This window comes from Cladophialophora yegresii (genome assembly GCF_000585515.1).
Source record: "Cladophialophora yegresii CBS 114405 chromosome Unknown aczIN-supercont1.2, whole genome shotgun sequence".
NCBI lineage: Eukaryota > Fungi > Ascomycota > Eurotiomycetes > Chaetothyriales > Herpotrichiellaceae > Cladophialophora > Cladophialophora yegresii.
This window is the reverse complement of record NW_006913046.1, coordinates 1,006,436-1,028,867: the sequence shown is the minus strand read 5'-3', so window position 1 is coordinate 1,028,867 and position 22,432 is coordinate 1,006,436. Positions and strand designations below refer to the sequence as shown.

Below are 22,432 nucleotides of genomic sequence, written 5' to 3'. Positions count from 1 at the left end.
TTAGCGGCGGTCAGGAGCAATCAGCTCTGGCTGCCCATCGCTGCCCACGATGCCTTACAACATTGCCATGGTCAGCGACTTTTTTTTCCCTCAGCCCGGAGGAGTTGAAAGTCACATCTACCAACTCTCTACCAAGCTGATCGATCGAGGGCACAAGGTTATCATAATAACACATGCCTACCAAGGTCGAACCGGCGTCCACTACCTGACAAACGGGCTCAAGGTCTATCATGTCCCCTTCCTGGTCATCTATCGAGAGACAACCATGCCTACCGTCTTCTCCTTCTTCCCAATCTTCCGCAATATAGTCATCAGAGAGGAGATCCAGATTGTCCACGGTCATGCTAGTTTGAGCAGTTTTTGTCACGAAGCTATCCTTCATGCTCGCACAATGGGACTACGCACTGTCTTCACCGATCACTCCCTATTCGGATTTGCCGACGCCGGGTCCATATTGACCAACAAGCTTCTGAAGTTTGCCCTGAGCGACGTGGACCACGCTATTTGCGTCAGCCATACCTGCAAGGAGAATACCGTGCTTCGAGCCTCGCTTGACCCCCTGATGGTTTCCGTCATCCCCAACGCCGTGGTCGCCGAGAACTTCCAGCCGAAATCATATATCCCGAACTCCCGAAACGAGATGGACTACTTGAGACCAAGGCCACTGCCACAACGTCTAGGTCCGGGCGACACAATTGTAATCGTCGTTATTTCCCGATTATTCTACAACAAGGGAACAGATCTCCTGATTGCGGCGATTCCACGCATCCTCGCGGCACATCCCAATGTCCGTTTCATCATCGCGGGCTCCGGTCCGAAAGCTATTGACCTGGAGCAGATGCTCGAACGGCGAATGCTCCAAGACAAAGTGGAGCTGGTGGGCCCGGTGCGTCACGAAGAAGTTCGCGATGTGATGATCAGAGGGCATATTTACCTGCACCCGAGTCTGACCGAGGCGTTTGGGACTGTCATCGTCGAGGCTGCTAGTTGTGGTCTCTACGTTGTCTGTACCAGAGTTGGTGGTATCCCGGAGGTCCTTCCAGCGCACATGACGACATTTGCGAAACCTGAAGAAGATGACCTGGTACTTGCGACAGGGAAAGCCATTGCTGCGTTGCGGTCGGGAAAGGTCAAGACCGAAAGGTTCCACGACCAGGTCAAAATGATGTACTCCTGGACGGATGTTGCACAAAGAACAGAACGAGTCTATGACGGCATCACGGGGGCCATCAGCGAGCAAGAATTCTACGGTGAACATGCCAACGCGCCCTGGAGTGCATCACGCCTCCGTGGCTATGCACTGATTGACCGATTGAAGCGGTACTACGGATGTGGGATATGGGCCGGCAAGTTGTTCTGCCTGTGCGTGGTCATTGACTACCTCATATTTTTGATACTGGAACTCTGGGCTCCAAGGTCGCGCATTGACATCGCACGGTCCTGGCCACGGAAACCCTTCATCAACGACAAGAACAAGCCCGTCGAGAATGGCGCGTATCGCCGTAGAGGTACAGACCTGATGGATGGGCGCAATGGAAGCCTTGTCATGCGCTGAAGCTTGTTGCACCTCGGCAGCGGAAATTTCCGTTGTGCATGACCTCCACTCGTGAACAGCCTTCACGGATTCTTGGTTAACAAGAGAGCTTCGTCGACAGGCAGCTCTTGTGTGACTCATCAACTAGTGCCGGGCGAGCTCCCTTGTAAAGCTGGAGGGGGTTTTGTTCAAGCTTCCTCGCCATGAGTTGGCCGAAGTTGCCCTCCCGTGTTGCCTATCTGGCCCTGAGAAACGGCCGCAGGAGGAACGCGTTGTCTCTAGCTGTATTACGAGACCTACGGAGCCAGCTCCACGCTTACAACACATCACCTGCAGACGGCTGTCTCAGGATCCTGCCTCCCTTCCAGCCAGGAATACTCAGCGAACTAGAGTCGGCGGTCAAAAATGGAAACCCGGACGCTCGAAATCAGTACGACTGGCTTCTCGAAGCTGACAAGTGGCAAGAGCACCGAGGTGAACTGCCCAAGGTTATTGTCTTACGCAGTGAAGGCACGGTCTTCTCATCTGGCCACGACTTGAGCGAACTCCGTGCGCTAAGTCACGATGAGGTGAAGGAGACTTTCCGTTTGTGCGCGGAAGTCATGTCTCTGATCAGACGGTCTCCAGCACCGGTCATTGGTGTCATCCAGGGTCTCGCAACAGCTGCCGGAGCACAGCTCGCGTTGACGACAGACCTTCCAATTGCTGCTGCTACGACACACTTTCGTCTACCTGGAGCTAGTATCGGCTTGCCATGCACTTCGCCTTCCACGGCCGCCTCCCGCAGACTTGGCCACGCCTTCACCTACAGAATGCTAGCGCTGGCGGAGCCCGTCCGTGCAGACCAACTTCCTGGAGGAGCAGTTGAAGTAGTAGCAGATGAGGAAGCTCTGGAGAGACGGGTAGCCAGCACGGTCAGCCAACTTTCACAGACCATTGCCGGACAGCCACAGGCTTTAGGCAAATGGGGTTATTGGACGCAACTGGGGCTGAATGGCGCTACTTCTGCACAGGGTGGTGATGGCTACGAGGATGCAGTGTCCTGGACCGGCAGGCTAATGGCATTGCACGCGAGATCTGCAGACGCAAACGAGGGTATCAATGCCTTCTTCGAGAAGAGGACCCCATCTTGGAAGACATGAGCTGGACCTGCCGCTCTGGCAGCATCACGCACTCAAGGACCAGGCATTTTTGACGAGGCTACAAGTGGGCAGGCTCGCAGTATGACAGACGGAGGGAAATGACAGTGCCGAAGACGAATATGATGGGGCAATACAGTCCATCTGTCGCCATGACTGGATGGCAGGAGAGCCTCAAAAGCCATTGCACCTTCCAAATCCTCATTGTGGTGCTGGGTGGTCAGCAAGGCTGGATTTTCGAGTCGTGGGTTGTCGCAAGCAATGGAGGGGGGTCTCTAGCCCCGCCGTGGCTGCCTCGGCTGCTTGTTTAGTCAGCATGAACGCCCGCGCGCAGCACCCCGAGCCCCTCGTTTAAGCATCCCATGGCCTAATTGGACGGAGGACGCGGCCCCCGGGAGCAGTCAACCAGTCATGGATCGGCCTTGACGGTTCGACCCTTGGGGTTAAACCCGGAGATGCCCCTCGTTCTCCGAGTCGACGAATGTCCACCATGCTCGAGAAAAAGTTCTTTGGATACCAACAACAATGCCAGAAGTGTCAAGAGGACGGCGTTTCTAATGGATCATGGCGCACCTCGTGAGATCGACACCATCATCGTTGGTAAGTGTAACATGGCACACCATGGCTCCTCCAACCAATCTCAAGGACAGGGCGGACTAACGACATATTTTCCTTGCTGCTTCAGGAAACGGTCCGTCTGCGTTGATTCTGTCATACATTCTCCATGGCCACATCCCCTACTACGACCAGTCCAGCCCGCATCCCGATTCCGTCCTACACGAAAGGTTGCTTCGATCCAGCCATGACCTTCTCAACATCGACATAGACTTCCTGACCGAACCCTTTTCTGCCTCAAGATTTTCCTACTCCACTCAAGCTCTTCCTGTGAATGTCCTCCTCGATACCTTGGTCAGGCCCTTGGGAGAAACAGATGATGGGCAAAAGAAAACATGTGTCAAATGGCAATATGAGCCTTCACGAGCGGTCGCACATGCGGTTCTCGGACAAACCCAACAGCCTGGAGGCCAGTGGGTGGACAACCCGGTTCAAGCCAGTTGGGATATCGGGACATTGAGCTATGCTGGTATGTTGTCCCTCCCAGGGTACGGTTTCGATGAGCACTATCAGAGGCGACATGGTCAACCTTTGCCGATATTTCTCAGGCCTTCCAGACGTGCCGTGGCCGACTATCTTGCAGCATATCCCGATCAGGTGGGTATCTCCGACTCTATCTACAACGGAGAGCAAGTAGGGGGAGTGGCTCGGCACGGCGATGGCTTCTTCATTTCTTCGCACAACATACATTGCAGGAATCTTGTTCTAGCATCCGGGATTTTCAGCGAGCTCATCGCACCACGGCCGTTACTTCGTCCACTGCTGAATCTGAAGGCTAGCCAGAGTGGACCGACTGGCTTGCCTCTTCTTGTTATTGGCTCCGGTTTCAGTGCCGCAGATGTGATCATCTCAAGTCCATCTGACCAGAAAATCATTCATATCTACAAATGGGCACCGTCGACGTCGCCCTCGCCATTACGCGGGTGTCATCAGCATGCCTACCCGGAATACGCAGGAGTGTATCGCCGTATGAAGCTTGCAGCTCTTTCGTCCTCCCAGTCAGGGGACAAGCGGTCCAGACCTAGTCGCAGGGCATCCGAGTTTGGTTCGAGCCGTCATTGGCAATCCACCTATGAGGGACTGCCTAACACGGAGGTCAAGGACGTCCAAATCGCAGACGGCGGGCTCTCCGCGACCATCACCTTGCAACGTTCAGGGAAACCCGAGCAACCGTTTCAGCGTCAAGTGAGTGGTCTGGCTTACGTGGTAGGGCGGCGCGGCTCGTTAGACTACCTGTCACCAGATCTGCTCGGGGAAATCATCCCTGGAGTTTCTGACGCGGCAGGCGTCAAAGACAGCCCCCTGATATCAGGTCAAACACTGCGCGAAAAGGCCAACGAGAACCTTGAACTGGCAGCGCACGTCTTCGTCACCGGAAGCCTGACGGGTGACTCGCTCATACGCTTCGCTTACGGCGGGTGTGCGTATGCAGCCGGGAAGATCATGCAGACTTCGGCCCAGGTCACGAATGGCACCGACATTGTAGAAAGACAAAAGAGCAACGGCGTGCTCAGGGCTCGCTTGAGCCGTCATCAGACCCCCGTATCTTCGCCCAAGATACCAGCTATGAATGGCTTGGATGGTCATGAGGCTAGTCCGGTGAGTCTGGCGCACAAAGAAGATTTGCCGCTGGATAGACGGAAAGAATCATAGAGACGCCGCAGATAACACCGCGGTCTAGCAAGATGGGGAGGATGTATGGCTAGGGTCCGTTTTCCTGTTCATTCGAACGGACCCTGGGCGGTGTGCTGATATGCAATAATTTTATGTACTGCCATTCCCCGGAGTTTGAAGTGTAAAACGTAACCTTCTGCCTATGTATCTTCCAGTCCGACGCTAAATACACCCGCTGCGAAACCCTTACAACAAGCAGGCTGACAACTTATGAGGCTGTAGCACTGGTAGAGTGATGGATGCGTGACTAAGCAAGGCTGTTGGGAACGAATCTCCGAAGATGTGACGCAACCACATCACGAATCTCAACGTCGAGCTCCGGAGATTTCTTGGAACAGAACCTCGTACTTGCGACCATGGCACCGCAACCATCTCGATGATACGAACCCCGTTCTGCCTTTCACGACAAGTAGCATGCCATGGAGGGCACTCCACGTTCATGCTGGACTACGCCTGCCTCGCCTCAGACGAGGCTACATGCTACGGCATTCATCTACTTCAGCCAACCCATCAGTCACGCAACGTCAGGTAGATAACCAAAACAGCCAACTCAACCGCCCGTCATACAACCCCAATGACGAGGCATCTCTTTCCGACTTTGGCCACCAGATCGTTTCCGACTATGCCCACCTCCGCGCTGAGTACGAGGTGCCCAAACTCCCAATCGTGCTAGCGCATGGGCTCCTGGGATTCGACGAACTTCGCCTCCTACCGGGCAACTTGGTGCCCGGCATCGCGTACTGGCGCGGCATAAGAGAAGCCTACCAGTCGCACGGGATCCAGTGCATCACGACCGCTGTCCCGCGGACAGCATCCATCCCCGAGCGTGCTAAGGTCCTCATGGATCAGATCGCGTCTAAACTCCCCACCCACGAAGACGGGCACGGCAGGGAAGTCAACATCATCGCACATTCCATGGGTGGCCTCGATGCGCGCTATATGATCTCCCGGCTGTGCCCCTCGCCGTCGCTGTTTCGCGTCCGTTCCCTCACCACGATAGCGACGCCCCATCGAGGCAGTTCCGCGGCAGATATGCTCTTCAGAGACATTGGACCGGACCTGTTACCGCATATCTACCGTCTCTTGCACCGGTTCGAGATCGACTATGGCGCCTTTTCTCAGCTCACGACGTCCTACATGCGCGACAAGTTCAACCGCGTGGTCCCGAATCATCCGGAAGTCAAGTATTTCTCCTACGGCGCCAGCGCGACGCCGCATCTGTTCAGCGTATTTAGGATGAGTCACGACCTGATGAATGTGGTTGAAGGGCCCAATGATGGGCTTGTCTCGGTCAAGAGTGCCAAGTGGGGGGAGTATAGGGGCACTTTGATGGGCGTCACTCATTTGGACTTGATCAACTGGACGAACCGCCTGAAAGTCGCGGCTGGACGGTTGGGACTGATCGAGGAGAAGTACAATGCGCAGGCGTTCTATCTAGCTGTTGCGGAGGGTTTGGCCAAAGAGGGGTTTTAGATTCTGCGGAGGTTGAGCAACGTGGACAGGTACACCCGGCAATTTGAACCGGTGGACATACTGTATAATGTTACTTGCTTGCAAGCCTGAAGGCATAAGCGTGGGCCGTTAGGAAGCATGATTTTAAGTCCTTGCGAGCAGATATTCAAGTGCTGTGTCCAGCAGTCGAAGAGGCTTCGTGCTCGAAGACAACGGATAATACGTTCCCATGCTTGTATCATAGCACGTCTGGCATGAGAATGAGTTCCTCTACGATGGATGTAGCCCCGTGCTTGCGCCGGTCTAGGTGTATCTGCCTGCATTCTGTCACAGGAGGACGGACTTCGCGACAAGGCGCTCACGCCATCTTTCAACAACCAACACAACGCCACACCACACCACTCCTCACGATTCAGTCCTCCTTGGAAATCTTCTCCGGCACCTCAGGATGCGGCGAGGTAACAGTCTTGATCAGGTCATCCACGACCTTGCTCCCTGACTTCTTGCCCGCTGCCTCAATCTCCTTGACTTTGCTTTCCGCATCCTTGTTGGCCTCGTCTTCGGCTTTCTTGTTCCCGCTCGATTGCTGCAGTGCGACTTGGTTAGCATCGCTGGGCGCATAGGTTCTTTGACTACCGTACCTCTGCCTCGAACTTCTTGAACTCTTCCTCTTTCTTCCGTCGATACTCCTCGATTGCTTTCTGTGCTTCGGATTTGGCGTCTTTTACTCGCTTCGTCCGGTCTAGCAGAGGCGGTCAGTGGGAGCCACTACGGTGACCCCGCAGGGTTGTGCATACACTCTCTGGCTTTAGAAGCATCAGTATCAGTAGATGTTCCCTGTCGACGGTGAAACTGAACGCACCTTTCTGGACGATCTTCTGGGCCTCTTTCTCTGCCTAAGCGCGGCCAGGGTCAGACTCGGCTCACGGGTACAAATCAGCTCCCACTCACATCGAGCAGTGTCTGAATGCCTGCAGAATTCTGGGCAGACTGCGGTGATATCAGCATGAGGTGGCCGCGAAGGGACGATCATGTGGACAAACCATGTTGACTCTTCACGTCCTCGGGAACAGACACTTGACCAGACCAGACGAGAGGAAACAACAGAGAGGATAGGCAGTGAGAGGAGATTCGAGTCGGAATATCATGTATCCAGGCAAAGAGGAACTGCTGTAGTCTAGGCTGGCTGTTTCCTCAATGATGCACTGCACGCTGCGCCGAGCTCTTGAAGCTGCGGAGCTGCCACCTGCGTCTCCAATTCTCGTCCGCTTAAACATTTAGTTTCCTGCTTGCTTACCTTGCCCTTCACATTCGCTCAGTACACAAGACTGGCAGGTCCTCACCGTCACAATGTCTACGGCCTCCAAAGTCACCCTCCTGAGTACTATCCTTGCTACAGGCGGGATTGTCGCCTTTGTGCATTGGGCTCAGACCGCCGAACAAGCTGTACGTTTCCTGTTTCGAGTCTCTGTGCTACCGCCACCCTACATTCGAAGGAGTATGCGCACGGGTCCTGTTCACGAATGCTGACGTTCTTGATCCTTGACAGGCAATGCACGCGGGGGTGGTTCGAGATATGGAACAACAACGAGTCAAGCGCGAACGTCAGGCCGATTTCGATATGCAGCGGCAGCTGGAGCTCGAGTATAAAAAGAGCCAAACTGTGCATGATACAAGTGGACCTTGAAGCTCGCCGTTGCAGCGCTACAATATGGCTGGGAGTGCTCGTCTACGGACTCGGCGTTGTATTCTACCTCCTACAGTGGGTATACACTGACGACCAACGATGAGGGGGGAGAGTCGACTATAACCCAGCTACGTGGCGTCCTTATGGGACGATGCATCGCTGCCAGCGAAAGTAGGTGCTTCAATCGTCGATATCCATAACTTATGTCATCGACATGGCCGGTCCGTCGCTTAGGATAAGGGGCAGCACCGACGCGGTGGCAACCAGGCTTGCAAGAGACATCGACAGGGATCTGTCTGCAGCAGCATGGACTCTTGTGCTACGCTGAGCAGTTTGCCGAGTCCGAGCTCAATTGCCCGCTCGATGCACGAGTCAGACTGATCTTTCAGGGATTCTGCGGGAATTGAAGTTTAACCCAACCATATATGATATCGGTACATAGGCAAAAGGAACCGACAGACAATCTCCGCATCAGAGATGGAATTGAATTTGGCTAGGCTTGACACATCTTTGAGGAAAGCAGCGGGACTCCACGGCTCCAGAGTCGAAGCAGCGTCAATGACGGAGAGGTCACCATTGCACAACAAAACACCAATTCTAGCATGAAGCTACGACGATGCCAGAGATTTGCTGCAATCCCAACCAGCTCAATTTGGACTCATTGAAACCACAATACTACAAGCTTAGATGCGCAGAAATCTAGTGTGATTGCATTGACCTCAGCAATCAGTCTATCAACAGGACTTCATTCACTGTCATGTGTTCAAACAACTTCACTTCAAAATCATTTCCAGGGAAACAGCAGGTTTTCGCTACAGCCAACATCAAGACCCTCTCCTTCATCACTCATCTCATCGAGGCTGTTACTGTATTTGTTTCTCTTCTCCTCTCCTCATCGCCTCTCCTCTTCTGCCCTCCTCGCCGCTCCAACCTATCCCATGATTACTCGCTTGTCACCTCTTGTGCAGCTCGAAAGGACCCTGGGCTTTTGACCCTAGAGTACTAAGCACATTATAGCGACCGGAATGATGAACGCAAAGTACTGTCACCAACCTATCCCATCCAACCAATGAAGCAGAACTAACCCGGAGTAACTACTGCAGACACGCCCGGTCGCCCGTGATCAAGATCGTCGCAGGCGAGAACGAAATCTTTAGCGACGACGAACCAGCGGTCCCGCTCAACGTCTTCTACGTCAGCAAGTCTCTGCTACTCGAAAATTCAACCTACTTCAACATCATCCTCGACTCGGCTCCCGGACGCGCTGTTGTTTTCCTCCCGGAACACAACTACCTCGTTGTGGCGGTCTGGTTGAATCTGCTCTTTCATGACTGTCTTGACCTGCTGCATGAGGACGCGCTTCTGTTCCACAATATGGAAAAGTACCTGGTCTTTGCGGACCTCGTGGGATCAGAGAAGCTCAAGAACGTGGTGATAGATACCATGCAGGCCAACGTCGCGCGATTCAGTATCTACGCGCTGCGCGACTTGCAGGACCACCATCCGTCGCTTACCGTGTGCTTTGACATCATCCTGGAATACTTGGCGTGTGTTGTCGTCATGGAGGGGTGGAGGCATCTAATGGATCGGGCGGAGACTGAATCAGATTATGATCAACTGTACGGGAGCGCGAATTTCAAGGGTTGCTGGGCCGATTTCATCACGGACCATGGCAACCTCGACATTGTCAACAAGTTGTTGCTGAAGGTCGATGATCTCAATAGGGAGAAAGCCCAGAATACTCTCATCTCCCCTGCAGAGAGGGAGGATTGCAAGTGGCATGAGCATCTGACTGAACAGGCGAAGGCGAATTGTCCAAGAAGGCCTGGGAAAAGGCAGGAATGCCCATAAGAAAAGTGTGGTGAGGTGGTGTGTTGATGAGGGTACGCCTGCCTAGACGAATGGTGGTACCTCCGGCGTTGATCTAGCTGCAGACAAGCACCTCCGATATCAGCTGTGTGGGCTGAGGGACGAGCTCGGACAGGTTTCTTCCCATTAAGGCGACCACGCGCAGGTCTGCTGTGTGCTGCAAGTGGAGCTGTGCTATGCTATGCCCTGCTGTTGGGACAAGACAGATACTTCAGCTGCTGGGCCGTGCTTGGAAAGAACCAACAGAGGGTCAAAAGAGCTGACTGGCTGCAAGTGTCCTTCGAGGACACGGCGGTGCGCTTACGGAGTAGCCAAATAGGAAAGGCGTTTGCCATCGCAAAGAAATATGCCTGTGGAGTACGTACTCATAAGTATGCTTGCCATCACAGGCCAGAGCTACACCATACGCAGCACGCACGTCTGCAACAGGCAGTGCGTTCTATGTGCTGTGAATGGATGAAGTGCTCCGACGATAGGAGAACGAGGAATAGGTGCAGGAGGAGCTCTGCATGTTGGTGAACACAGTAACAAGGACAGTAGTCCTCGAATGAAGTTTCTTCTTCTACGGCGCATGTGCTCAGGAGCTGTATGTACCTCCCTGTATCTGTATTTTACAAGTACCTCTTCTGAGCAAGCTGCGTTCCTACATGGCCCTCGACACGTCTGGCCATGGGCGTACCGATCATCGGATGAACTCAAGTCTGGGCCTGAGCCTGAGCCTGAGCCATTGGCAACCACGGGTACGTATGGATGCGAATATGAAGCGAAGCGAAGTGAAGCCAGCGCATGCTCGGTCGCGCTTCGTGAGTGATGCGTCGTATTCGGACGATTACTGACTATTGACCAAGATGATCATGCTCCGTTCTTCAACCTGCCTTACAGGTCGAAGTTTGTGCCGACTTCTGTGCCCCAGCTGGAGTCGAACACCAGGCTTCGTAGGAACTCAGCCCTCGCTGATCCTTTCGATGTGGTCGGGGAAAATACGGGACGTGCGCAGTCTATGTGGTGTATAACCTGCGGTCTGTGGTTCTCCAAGCGGATGGATAAGGGAGTACGTGGGTGAGTCGCTGGCAAGTGACAGACACCGACGGGCACATACGGGCCTCGTCGAATGAAGATTGCCGTGCCATTAGCTAGTCCCGCGCAGGAAGGCATCAGTCGAGTAGGGCCAGCTCCGTTGACGAGGCGAATTGGATAGCCGATTCGCTGGGCTCAATGCTGCTTGGTGAATAGAAAGCACAGCCCTCAAAACATGATCTGATCTTGTCTGAAGGGTGGTTTGAAAGTCCAGCAGCACTTCCTTTCCACACGCCGCTGTGTTCGTCGTACAACGGCACCGGGATCCCCCCTGTGCACGTCAACTCGCATCGTCCCTTTCATTCCAACACCACAGCACGTGTAGCAGCTGCAAGCCGGTTGGTTCTGTCAACCCTTCTTCTTGTCCTTTTTCTTCTTCCCGCCACTTGACTCTGCACCACCTCCACCACCCATCAACCCTCCCAGTCCACCCAGTCCGCCCATACCTCCCATCCCGCTCATCATGCTCTGCAGGGCAGCCATATCTGGCATCCCTCCACCACCACCGGGCCCATCCCCTGGCGATGCACCGGCTAAATGCCCCTTTGCCTGCGCGGCCTTCAACTCCTCCATAGCTTCCTGGAAGAAATTATCCTTGACCCCACCGCCGCTCACCGCGTTGCTATGCACCGGCAAGATCGTACTCATCTTCCACCTCCTCGGCACGACGACCTCGCTCTCCAGAAACTTCTCCGGTATAGGCAGGCCCGGCAATTTCAACTCCAACGGTGTCTCTTTCGTCGTGGGATGTTCGACCAGCCATTTTCCGATGATGCTGTATAAATGTGCTTTACTCTGCACGCGGCGGCTCACAGGCTTGTTGGCGGCATCGAAATCTTTTAGCTGGATCTTCACCCGCCCGGGGTTCGCCCAGTCCTTGGGATGTGTCTTGTCCGGCTCAAAGACCACGCGGAACGCATTCTCGCCCAGGCTGAAGCGGATGGCGCACAGTACCTGCCACGCCAGAGGGTTCGGGATTGCCAGATGTTTCGACACGCGCCGGCCTTGGGATTTCGACCGCGTCGAGTCGAAGTAGATCGGGTAGATGCATTGGTAGTGCTTGACTTCGGCAGGAGGTTGTCTGCGAAATTGAGGGTAAGAGTCTGAATCGGCTGCGTTAGGCGGGGGGCGAAAGAGCGTTGGGTTTGGTTGTTGTTGAGGTATTGAGGAGGTCTGTGCTACGGTTGTGGGCCGGATGATTTGGTTGTCGTCTTGTGGGAGGAAGTTGGAGGGGTCGTCGATGTCGGGATCCGAGTCTGAGAGTTCTTCGACGCGGGCGTGCGACATTGCGGGTAGTCTGCTGTGACGTAGAGGAGGTAGGGTCCTGGGTAGGTATCTTCTGCTTCGGAGTGGTCTACCGGTATGTTATGACGGGAGAATTATATGTGGCAGTCTGTAACCCTGGACCTTCAGCATTGAATCTTCGACATTGAGAAACGTGGGGAAATATATTGCGTGGACATGTTGATCCGCTCCGGCTTGGCGTTGTATACGGTCAGCCTGGCGCTGCGTCGTCAGGAACCAGAGTAGTTCGCGAGGAGTCCGTGCAAGGACCTTAAGGGGCTTCGGAGTGGGCAGCTTACTGTACAGCTCGATATGGGAGCCTCCAGGAGGGAGCTACAGCTGCGACGCGATGTAGGAACTGGCACGCGGAATTACGATACGCAGGGTGTCTAGTCAAGCGCTTTGCTCATGGCTTCGTCTTGCCAGACATATGGATTAGAGGTTTCATGGCCTGCTGACGACCTCGGATATTGTCTAATACTAGGAAAGACACTACCGGTTTATGGTGATAAATCGACGTCGGCAGTCCCGTACTGCACAGCCGCGTATTACCTTCTACCCTTCGCGGCGCCACGCCAAATCACTCGACTACTCGATATCCCACTCCTCGTCCTCGTCATTGCGGATATACGGCACGGGCAAGTCCTTGGGGCCGAACTTCTCCTCGGTGATGGTGAGCCCATTGCCCAGAAAGGCAAAGATGTTGGTCGGATCGCGGTATTGCATCTCGTAGTGCTCGAAGCGCGGCCGTTTCATGTATTTCATGTGGTGCATCATGCTGCCGGGCCAGATGTACACGCGGCCATTTGGTTTGTTGTCCTGGGAAGGGCGTCAGTAAGGCGTCAAAGGCTTGAAACAAGACGTATACGCTATTTCGAGATGGGGGTCCAGAGGCAAGTAGAACAGGGGGCAACCGTGTCACTCACTTTATACCAGCTCTTACAATCCTCGGCCCAGACGCTGCGCTTCGTATGCCACGCGTCCATATACAAGTTCATCTGTGTGGTGACGTCCTGCTTGGGCATCATCCACCGGACGCCATCCTCCTGCATCTTCTGGCAACACTGCAGGATATAGCCGACGTGGACTTCATGGCTGGGCAGAATGCAGCCCTGGCCCCAGTTGCCCCGAGGGCCGTTGACGACGAAATAGTTTGGAAACCCCGGGGCGGCAACCGAGGCGTACACGTTGGGCGATTGCTGGTCCTGCATGACTTGGCCGCCGAGGCCCGTGATGCGGAAGTGCGGCAGAAACGCGACGTGGAAGCCCGTCGCACAGGCGAGAATGTCGCATTTGTACTCGGAGCCGTCGGCGGTGACGATGCCGTGGCGGGTGACTTTGACAATGTCGTCAAACACGCAGGTCACGTTGTCTTTGATCAGGGCCTCGAGGTACCCGGAGCCAGGAGTCAGCCTTCGACATCCGGGGCTCCAGCTGGGGATGAAGCGCTTCTTGAGATCATCACGGTCGCCCAGCTTCTTCTCCATATCGTCCTGGAGCCACTTCTTGGCCATCGCGCTCGTTTCGGTCCCGCGCAGGAACATGCGGAAGATGCTGACGATCGAGCGCTCGACCTCACGCCGGTAGTTGAGGAGGTACTCCGGGTCGGTGCGGAACTTCTGCTTCTCCTTCTCCGTGTACGTGTGAATGCCTGCGGCTTGGGGTTCGAGGGCTTCAGGGTCGGCCTCCTTGTTCGACACCGAGCCGAGCGGCGTGGCAATGTACGTCTCGTTGCGTATGAAGACCGTGACGTGTGCGGCCGTCTCCTGCAACTTCGGTACCATCTGGACAGAACTGGAGCCCGTACCGATCACGGCGACCGTCTTTCCCTTCCAGTCGATGCTCGGATCCCAGTTGGCGGAATGGGCCAGCGTACCTTGGAAGTCGTGCAGGCCGTCGATGGCCGGCCACTTCCACTTGTTGACAACGCCGGTGCCATTGACAAGGACATCGCACGTGTCCGTGAAGGCGCCACCGTCTTTGCGCTTCAGGTCGACCGTCCATTTCGACTGCGTCTCGTCCCACGTGGCGGCCACGACCTCCGTGCTCAGCTGAATGTACTTCTCCACGCCGTACTTCTTTGCGAAATTGAGCATATACGACTGAATCTCGTCGCTGTAGCTGTAATAGCCGCTCCATTCTGGGTTCGGCTCAAACGGGAAAGTGTACGTGTGGGCGGGAATGTCGCAAGCGCAGCCGGGGTATCTGTTTCCTGGTTAAATTGCCACGACTCGCCACGGGTGGTTCGCCCATCTGACCTGTTCTCGTACCACGTCCCACCGACCGCATCATTCTTCTCGTAGCAGATCAACTCGTAGTTCTTGAGTTGCTTCTCCGCCTTGTGCGCAAACAGGATCCCTGACGCACCGGCCCCGACATGGATGATCTTCAACGACTGTGGCGTACATTGCGGATAGTCTGGGATGTCGTCCGCGGTATATGGTCTCTCATTGATCAAAGGCATCGTATGGAAGCGGTCAGGCGTAGACACAGATGTAATCCCTCCTCGTGCTTCGAGCTGAGACTTTGGTACGAAGCCGCCCTATATACGGTTCCCACCGGCCCATGTTGAAGGCACTTCGACCTCATCGTTTACCGGGTTCCCTTTGGTTGACAGGACGTTCCCTGGTCTGAAAATCGATCCCAATCAGGAAGCAGGTGGAGAGCTACGCGAAGTTTTAGTAGCTTCAGCCGTTGGAGGCCGTGGCACGCCGTGTTCTGCCCCGGCCGTTACTTCCGCCTATTCGAATGGATTCCCAAGGGGGAAACAGGCTGGACTGTCTGCACAGTGGAGGCGGGGTAGGGCTATCCGAGGTCCAGCAGGTATCCACGGCTCCTTACACGAATACAATGACACGGTCAGGCGCGAATGAGAGACAAGGAGGAAAATAGAGCTGAATTCGCTCCCATCCTTGGCGGGTTGCCCTATCCGAGCACGGTCTCGGTCAAAATCTTGCTGAGCCGATGACAGATCAAGAGACGATCAGATCGGATGTGGCGCATTGATGCGAGGTTCACAGTAAGCTTCGAGGACATGGCATGGCCATGAAAAAGCAATGGCCGAGCGAATCCTGGCCCTGTCGGTGGAAAGACATGGTAAGCGCCTCCAAGGAGGGGAGTGCACCGAGGAATACTGCGTACGAAGTGACTTATTCCACAATTGCTCAAGTTCGTTACCGTCGTCCTCAAATAAATGTCTATTGCGTGCCTCGTGGTTTCCCGCCTCACTAGGGGACCGTCTACAAAATAGCGGCAGCACCAGCGGCAACAGCACCCATGATCATCAGACCATTCGAGATGGTATTCGAGGTCCCGGCATTTCCTGGCGACGATGCACTGGCACCAGCTCCCGTGGCGCTAGCAGTGCTTGAGCCAGAAGCGCTGCTGCTTGAGCTGCCCGAATCATCTGCGGCAGCGCCGAAGACGCCGCCCTGAATAGTCTCTGGTGACGATGCCTGAGCATTGGCTGCGGCTGATTTGTATGCGTCGAGGGTATTGCCACTGGATCTGTTTCGTATCATTAGTGACAATGATATTTTCGCAGAGGCTGGAAGGATAACTTACGGAGGGTTCACCACCATGACCATGCCTCCCTCACAGTGCCCGGTTGCTGAGCAGTACAGCCACAGTGGATCTGTGTTGTTGACCTGGATCCGCCAAATATCGCCATTGTTGGGGAACCCAGAGTAAACGCCAGCGCCGCCATCCATGGGCACGCAGGGAGCATCAAATGACGACTGGGCGACAGAGTGACCTGAGCCGAACGTGAATTCAACCCAGTCGCCTTCAGCGGCGGTCACAGTGTCGGGAGTGAATGTTAGGCCTGGGCCCACCTTCACCGCGTGGATGCCTGCGGTTGAGGAGGAGGAAGACGCAGACATTGTCATTGATGCGCTGCTGTCGCCATATTGAGGGGAAGCGAGGGCGGATGTGGCCAGCACACCGAACACAAGGGTTGTTGAGGACAGGAAGGAATGCATTTTGGTGGATGTGTTGTCGTGTAGGGTGTAGATTATGGAAGAAGCTACGGTTGTTCAATCACCGGGATCGAGTTCTTGGCCCGTGGAAGAGATGCGGGAGGGATTCAGGTATATATTATCGTGGAAGTGTGCTGGAGCTGAGGAATGTCCCTTGCCTGATGGGGCGCATTGTCAGCTCTTTATAACCGACTTGATGTCCAGTCAGGGGCAGGAGTCTCGCAGGCACAACACGAGCTCGTAAAGCACTGCCACACAAGGAGTGTGGGAGCAACACGGCTCGATCCATGCCGGAAGAACGAGCGTGTCTGCGTGTCGGCCATGTTCCTCCGCCGACAATATCGCGAATTACCGCCATGCTGGCACTCGAAACTCCACACGTTTGAAGTTGACTCGGGTAAGGTTGTCATTTCAGGGGACGACGGTGAAAGAAAGGTCGAAGGATCAAACAGAGCGTGTCCGCGTCCACTCCCCGAAGTTGGTGATGAGAGAAGCTAGCCGCGATGTGGTGGATTGGACTGGCCAAGAGCTTGTCCCCCTGGCTGCAAACAATGACGAAACACATTGGAAACGTGAAGGTCTGACCCCTAGGGCCTGCATCCCTTCGAGACTACCCTCCAGCTCTTGGAATCCTTCTCGGTCCAGTGCCGCGTAACCACCAAGTATGAGGTAGGAAGGAGATTGGTCAATGCGAGCGGTTTGAGAGAGAGCAGGGTCGAAAATAGATTCTTGTATACGGAGTACGGAGTACTCCATACAGATGTCTTGTAGTAGACGGGTGGTTCTCCGCGAGGATACTCCGTAGGGAGGCTAGGGTGGAGGCGACGGGTTGATTTGCAGCGCGGGGAGACACCCCCTGCTGTGTATTCATTCGTACGTCGTACCCAGGCAGGGGGGACTGCTCAGGCTGCTCTGCGCTCCACAGGGCCCTAAACACTCCGGAAAACGCCTAGACACGTGGGCCGCGACCCTGATTTACGCCGCTGCCTCAGCCTTGCCGCAGAATGTTTCCGGCCTGGCTGGGCAACACCACCAGGCACCTACCAGGCTGCCGCCACAGGAATGCTTACACGGTCTGTCGTTCCAGCGATATGCTGGGTAGAAGCCTACGGTGGCAGCGGCACGTCTGCAATTGTCACAAGGTCTTCTCAGCGAGCCATGGCTGTGGTAAGACTACCAGTGATTCTCTTCGAACTGCGTTGAGCTCACGGCATTCTTCCGGCACAAAGCTAGTCTCCGGAATATATTTAGGCCTCGCTGGAAGAGCGCGTGCCCTTGACCCAATCGGCGGTAACATGGTGGTGATATCCCGGAACGTCAAGGCCATACTTTCATCTCCTCACCTTCTCGTGGCTTCTGTGCCTCTGTAGCCGATGACGGTACGGAAATGCGACGGCAGAACGTTGGCTCATTTGCCATACGGTGAATGTGCGATACGGTTCCGAGCCGACCTCAGTCTAGCTCATCCAGTAACGTCGCTATAGTGAATAGAAGAATAAGGCCGATACGCCTCGTCGACGTCAGAGAACAGTTCTTCTTCGGGAATTCCAAAGGACTAGGTCGCGCGTTGACATTGAATGGGCGGATGGCAAGCACCTGCCCAAATCGTACTGCACCTCCGAAGGTATCGCTGTTCATTCGGGCAGAGCGGCAGCCATCAATTTCTCGGTCAGATTCGTGTGCCAAAAATAACATGTCTGGTTCCTTTGGGCGGTGGTCTGCAGAAGCGAATGCGCACCACGACATGCACGAATGATTCGTCCCCCCAATTGCCATGACGGAGAGCCATTTCCACCTGTTGCCATTAGGATTGCTGCGACCCAGATCATGCTCCGGCGGGCGTCCTCCTCGAAGGGACCCATCTGCTTCGTGACTTGCGCCATGCAATGGAGCCGGAGCCCCCACTCCATGACGGAGTAGATGATTCGGCCGTTCATATAAATGCAAAACGCACACAACCCAAGAACCAGTAAGCGTTCTGTCGAACCAAGCTTGTCCTGTTGCAGCAGGTCGAAAGCTCGAAATGAATCAAAGGACATGGCATCCGCAATGCTTTCGATAGCCTCTCGTCCTTGACCTACATGAGTAGTGTCGGCAAGCTGCTGCATCCATTGGTGTATTCTTTCCACCAGGTCTAAGATCTGCAGGTTCATCGGACAGACAGCGAATACTTCCACGAACCCTGGAGGTAATTTGGCCAGCCGAGCCTTGAGCTCTGGTGAGAAGGTGCAATGCACCTGTTCAGCCACTGACAATGCGTGGCCGAAGTCTGCACTCCTAACATGGTCAAACTGCCGGTAGTCCAAGAAGCTTTCAAATCTATCATTTATCAGTGACCGGTCTAGGAGACGACTTCAGCAGAGCTTACTGTAGAAGAAGGAGCGTGACCCAGTCGCTCGATCCCGATTGATTTACACCGCCTCTGAGACGGATAATGTGCCGCAGAGCGCCCAGGTGCGTTTCCATGGCGTCCATGTTATCCTGCATAAGCTAGACTCCTGGTTAGCTGGAGTTATCTCAAATGAAGAAGGATCTTACCTCAGTTGCAGCCAGCATGAGGATAGTCCACATCACAGGGTCGGAAGTGCACACGTCTGATGAAGATATTCTCTTTCGGAGCTCGCGAAGCACAGTACTGCGGTGCGTCAACAACAGCTCGCCCGCACTTCCTGGCTCTAGACTAAACCGATCTCGCATTTCAGAGGTCCACACGACTAAAGCTTGCGCCAACATGGTGTCTTCGAGCATGACAGGGTCAAGAAAGTTCTTGGGCTCAAAACTAATACTTTTGTCACGCCGATGTATGACAAATGGCGCATAGCAGCGATACACTAGAGCAATATTGTTAGCAGGAGTTATATCGGAGAGAAGAAAGACATACAAAACTCAATCGCGGCATTTGGATCGAGGTTATGATCGCTCCTGAAAGCCCGGCCGAGGTTGAGATGGGCAAGTAGTCCAGAGATTGTACGAAGCTCCACCGCTGCTCTGTCCGAGTTCAACACGCTGCTCCGAACATGTGTGGGAGCAGTGTCATGTTCTGGCTGGCCAAGCTGTGCCTTGCTCGATGGGCTTGAGGACGAAGGTCGTCGCTGCGAGGAATGGTTGTCGCTGCCTGTAGGAGGATTCCCGAGCTTCATCCTGTACATGTAACCTTCCTGCGCCAGCTTGGATCGCACAGATCCCCAGTTGGGTCTTTTCTTGTCCATATGTGTCGACGGCAAAGGTCGTTATCGTTGCCAGGAGGGAGATCCAAGGAGGTGGATACTGGAAACGTGGTTGCTTGTTTCGGTGTGTGGTTAGGTCACCATCACAACAAATACATTTCCCGCAACGGTTATATAGCAGGACCAGCATGTCGCTGTAGCTGAAAACGGTACTCTCATCCCTCTGGAGGTGTGTGCATCGCAAAGACCCCATGCCAGTCGCCGTGAGCCCTGTGTATGGGCTGTGCGCTTCTCATGGCCATGAGCTGCACAGACTCGCGATGCTACACCGACGAATTTTGCCATTTCGAGGCCATGTGGCGCTCATCACCATAAGATGTGGGTTTCTTCCCGTGCTGCTGTCTGAAGGCTCATAGCCATCGATAAAGGATTGTCGGGAGGAGTATAGCAAAGGGGCCAGCGAGTTGTGGTCGCGTTACTCCGTACTGGCCCAGATCTTCGGACCGACAATTGCCTTGGTAGATCTGGAGCGTGAATGGTGGAACCCTGTCATCCGATCAAGCTTACCATGCCCGATTCAGTGTTTGCTCATGTCCCAGGGACCGGCGCTTTTGGTGGGACGATCCGATTCCGGGGGCAGACCAAGTCCCATACCACAGTACATAGGCCACTTTTGGCAGTTCCTTGCTGAATGCCTGCAGCTCTAGCCCTAAAGAGAAGTCGACTGTTCTCGGCGCTTTACCGTCCGCGATCCCGGAGGTAGAGTTCTGCATCCTTTGGTAAGGTGCAAACGGCATTTTGGATCAAGGCCTATTCGCTAACAGCGGCAAGGCTATCTACCCAGAACGTGGCTTAATGATAGTGCGGTTACCGAAAAGGCATGTCTGCTGGCAGGCGCAACGTGAAAGCCAAGGATGTGGCAAGGGCAACTTTACCAAAATGGATTTTGTAGAGCACAAAGTGATACAGAGAGTGTGAGGTTGTCGCCAGCACACGCCTGATTTTTGGCAGTCTCCCGGGGAGCTTGGTGGTCCTCTCGCGATCCACATAAGATTAGTCCTTTGGTGCACCTGCTCGTTCTGGATAGCATTCAGCAGAGCAGGCTCGGTGTCACACCACCGACGAGCTCCATCTTCTGATTGTCGTTTTCACATCTTTTCAGCTCGTGCCAGAGAGAAACTCGAGTTCCATATTCCTTACAAAAAGAGCGGGGCATGAACCGGCAAAGTTAACGGCGACCCTTCTCACCAGGCGTCCCAGGCCTCCCCATCTCATGTGCCGCTTCCAGAGGACGGGCTGGGTAGGGGAATTTGCTGGGCATACACGTCTCCGTAGTATTTGTATACTGCGAACTGGGAGCTGGTTTCCTCGTGGATTAATGTTGATTTGGTCGCTGCGAAGTCTCACTTGCGAAGGTACCCAGAGCAAAGCCGCATTGCACTCAGACTAAGCGTGCTACAGTCCTCAGAAGGGATTCCGTTTCTTATAGCTAGATGTTAAGGAGCGCTTCGGCCGTACAGACAATGCATCATTCTCTCAAACGGGCAAGGGAAGTGTGAGGAATATGTGAAATGGTCAAGCATCAGATGCGGCGGACTAAGTTTAGGGTGGGGATTCGGTAGTTTAGTGGCTAATAATTACGCGAGGCATGCAACTTGCTTGAAGATGAGAATGATTTCAGCCTTGGAAACCTCGGCGGCGAAGAACAATTCGGAAAGTCATGAGATCATGTGCGATGCCTTTGGCAGCCCAAGAATATGTGCGAAAGCGAGTTCAAGCTTTTGGCAAGGGGCGGTACCGATGACGAATGACTTGACGTAGGTGAGGTGTCAAGGTTGGCCGGCAGACGTGAAGCTCGATCTCATCAAGCTGCAGGCGCGACTCGTGTACCTTGCAAGGTCTTGATCTGGTATGTACCTACGGCTCAAGCGGCCGCTCATTGATATCAGAAAGTGTGAGTGCTTCCATCCTCCACGGCTTCCCGTTGCGTCGCGGTTGCCCTGTTTACGCAAAGCATTCTCGCGCGCGCCTCTTAACACGCAACTCGCAATGCCCTCGTCGAAGGACAAATACACGGATCCCAAGTTGCGGGATGAGGTGAAGGAAGAAGTGCAGCAATCTGACAAGGGCGGGGCGCCTGGGCAATGGTCTGCTCGCAAGGTTTGGCCCAAGTCGACATGACTTCTGTGATTTCAAGCTGACAATCTTCTCAGGCTCAATTCATGGCCAAGGAGTACAAGAGCAGAGGAGGTGGCTACAAGACCGACAAAAAGGACCAGGACGAGTCGCAGAAGCATCTGAGCAAGTGGACGGAAGAGGAGTGGCAGACCAAAGACGGTAGTGGGGATGCTAAGCAGGACGATGGCACCCGGAAGCGATATCTGCCCAAGAAAGCCTGGGAAGAAATGAGCGAGAAAGAGAAGGACGAAACCGAGGAGGTGAAACAACAAGGCAGTAAGGCTGGCAAGCAGTATGTGCCGAACACCTCTCGTGCAAGGTCTGCCAGGAAGAAAGCGAACGACGACGAGGATGAAGCATTCGAGAAGAAGAAAGAGCAGGAGAAGAACGAGGGAACCGGCAAACAGACACGGAGTAAATCACGAAAAGCAGCTGCGGAAGAGCAGCCCAACGGCAAGCAAGATTCCCCGCCCAAAAAGGCAGGTCAGAAACGTGTTCGCGGTACAGAGACGAAGGCGGATGCAGAAGAGAAGCCACCCAACAAGAAACAGAAAGACAATACGGAGTCTGTGAAAGGCAAGAACAAGGGTACAGGCGGCTCGAAGCCCAACACCTCACGTCCGCCGGCCAAACAGACCTCGAAGGCGAGCATGCGGGACAAGAACCGAAAGGTGCATTAGAGGTCAGCGCCAGGCTTAGTCGAAGCCAGGGTTGTTGAAGTCGGCATGCGGCAAAGAGGTGGATGTCAATTTTTACCCGGTGATATGTATGTCCAGTGT

General features: G+C 54.4%; 12 protein-coding genes across 12 annotated transcripts; 7 read left to right on the top strand and 5 right to left on the bottom strand.

Annotated features, from left to right (window-relative positions):
• Window positions 1-49: 49 nt before the first annotated feature.
• Window positions 50-1,555, top strand: A1O7_02289 (phosphatidylinositol glycan, class A; the record flags this gene model as incomplete). Its single annotated transcript, XM_007756323.1, has 1 exon — window positions 50-1,555. One exon carries the CDS (start codon window positions 50-52, stop codon window positions 1,553-1,555), a length of 1,506 nt encoding a protein of 501 aa, XP_007754513.1.
• A 182-nt stretch (window positions 1,556-1,737) lies between these two features.
• Window positions 1,738-2,676, top strand: A1O7_02288 (uncharacterized protein; the record flags this gene model as incomplete). The annotated part of the gene is made up of 1 exon (XM_007756322.1): window positions 1,738-2,676. One exon carries the CDS (start codon window positions 1,738-1,740, stop codon window positions 2,674-2,676), a length of 939 nt encoding a protein of 312 aa, XP_007754512.1.
• A 554-nt stretch (window positions 2,677-3,230) lies between these two features.
• Window positions 3,231-4,941, top strand: A1O7_02287 (uncharacterized protein; the record flags this gene model as incomplete). The annotated part of the gene is made up of 2 exons (XM_007756321.1): window positions 3,231-3,273; window positions 3,359-4,941. The coding sequence occupies 2 exons, from the start codon at window positions 3,231-3,233 to the stop codon at window positions 4,939-4,941; spliced, it is 1,626 nt and encodes a 541-aa protein (XP_007754511.1).
• A 498-nt stretch (window positions 4,942-5,439) lies between these two features.
• A1O7_02286 (triacylglycerol lipase) lies at window positions 5,440-6,435 on the top strand (the record flags this gene model as incomplete). The annotated part of the gene is made up of 1 exon (XM_007756320.1): window positions 5,440-6,435. The coding sequence occupies one exon, from the start codon at window positions 5,440-5,442 to the stop codon at window positions 6,433-6,435; it is 996 nt and encodes a 331-aa protein (XP_007754510.1).
• Window positions 6,436-6,826: 391 nt separating this feature from the next.
• On the bottom strand, window positions 6,827-7,422 carry A1O7_02285 (V-type ATPase, G subunit; the record flags this gene model as incomplete). Its single annotated transcript, XM_007756319.1, has 5 exons — window positions 6,827-7,000; window positions 7,056-7,156; window positions 7,212-7,220; window positions 7,277-7,310; window positions 7,366-7,422. 5 exons carry the CDS (start codon window positions 7,420-7,422, stop codon window positions 6,827-6,829), a joined length of 375 nt encoding a protein of 124 aa, XP_007754509.1.
• Window positions 7,423-7,764: 342 nt separating this feature from the next.
• On the top strand, window positions 7,765-8,101 carry A1O7_02284 (uncharacterized protein; the record flags this gene model as incomplete). Its single annotated transcript, XM_007756318.1, has 2 exons — window positions 7,765-7,860; window positions 7,964-8,101. The coding sequence occupies 2 exons, from the start codon at window positions 7,765-7,767 to the stop codon at window positions 8,099-8,101; spliced, it is 234 nt and encodes a 77-aa protein (XP_007754508.1).
• A 1,028-nt stretch (window positions 8,102-9,129) lies between these two features.
• A1O7_02283 (uncharacterized protein) lies at window positions 9,130-9,952 on the top strand (the record flags this gene model as incomplete). The annotated part of the gene is made up of 2 exons (XM_007756317.1): window positions 9,130-9,140; window positions 9,205-9,952. 2 exons carry the CDS (start codon window positions 9,130-9,132, stop codon window positions 9,950-9,952), a joined length of 759 nt encoding a protein of 252 aa, XP_007754507.1.
• A 1,443-nt stretch (window positions 9,953-11,395) lies between these two features.
• On the bottom strand, window positions 11,396-12,334 carry A1O7_02282 (uncharacterized protein; the record flags this gene model as incomplete). Its single annotated transcript, XM_007756316.1, has 1 exon — window positions 11,396-12,334. One exon carries the CDS (start codon window positions 12,332-12,334, stop codon window positions 11,396-11,398), a length of 939 nt encoding a protein of 312 aa, XP_007754506.1.
• Window positions 12,335-12,919: 585 nt separating this feature from the next.
• Window positions 12,920-14,795, bottom strand: A1O7_02281 (uncharacterized protein; the record flags this gene model as incomplete). The annotated part of the gene is made up of 3 exons (XM_007756315.1): window positions 12,920-13,150; window positions 13,258-14,536; window positions 14,590-14,795. The coding sequence occupies 3 exons, from the start codon at window positions 14,793-14,795 to the stop codon at window positions 12,920-12,922; spliced, it is 1,716 nt and encodes a 571-aa protein (XP_007754505.1).
• A 775-nt stretch (window positions 14,796-15,570) lies between these two features.
• A1O7_02280 (uncharacterized protein) lies at window positions 15,571-16,212 on the bottom strand (the record flags this gene model as incomplete). The annotated part of the gene is made up of 2 exons (XM_007756314.1): window positions 15,571-15,838; window positions 15,896-16,212. 2 exons carry the CDS (start codon window positions 16,210-16,212, stop codon window positions 15,571-15,573), a joined length of 585 nt encoding a protein of 194 aa, XP_007754504.1.
• A 1,730-nt stretch (window positions 16,213-17,942) lies between these two features.
• A1O7_02279 (uncharacterized protein) lies at window positions 17,943-19,041 on the bottom strand (the record flags this gene model as incomplete). The annotated part of the gene is made up of 3 exons (XM_007756313.1): window positions 17,943-18,627; window positions 18,677-18,798; window positions 18,847-19,041. 3 exons carry the CDS (start codon window positions 19,039-19,041, stop codon window positions 17,943-17,945), a joined length of 1,002 nt encoding a protein of 333 aa, XP_007754503.1.
• A 2,483-nt stretch (window positions 19,042-21,524) lies between these two features.
• A1O7_02278 (uncharacterized protein) lies at window positions 21,525-22,333 on the top strand (the record flags this gene model as incomplete). The annotated part of the gene is made up of 2 exons (XM_007756312.1): window positions 21,525-21,635; window positions 21,689-22,333. The coding sequence occupies 2 exons, from the start codon at window positions 21,525-21,527 to the stop codon at window positions 22,331-22,333; spliced, it is 756 nt and encodes a 251-aa protein (XP_007754502.1).
• Between the last annotated feature and the right edge of the window lie 99 nt (window positions 22,334-22,432).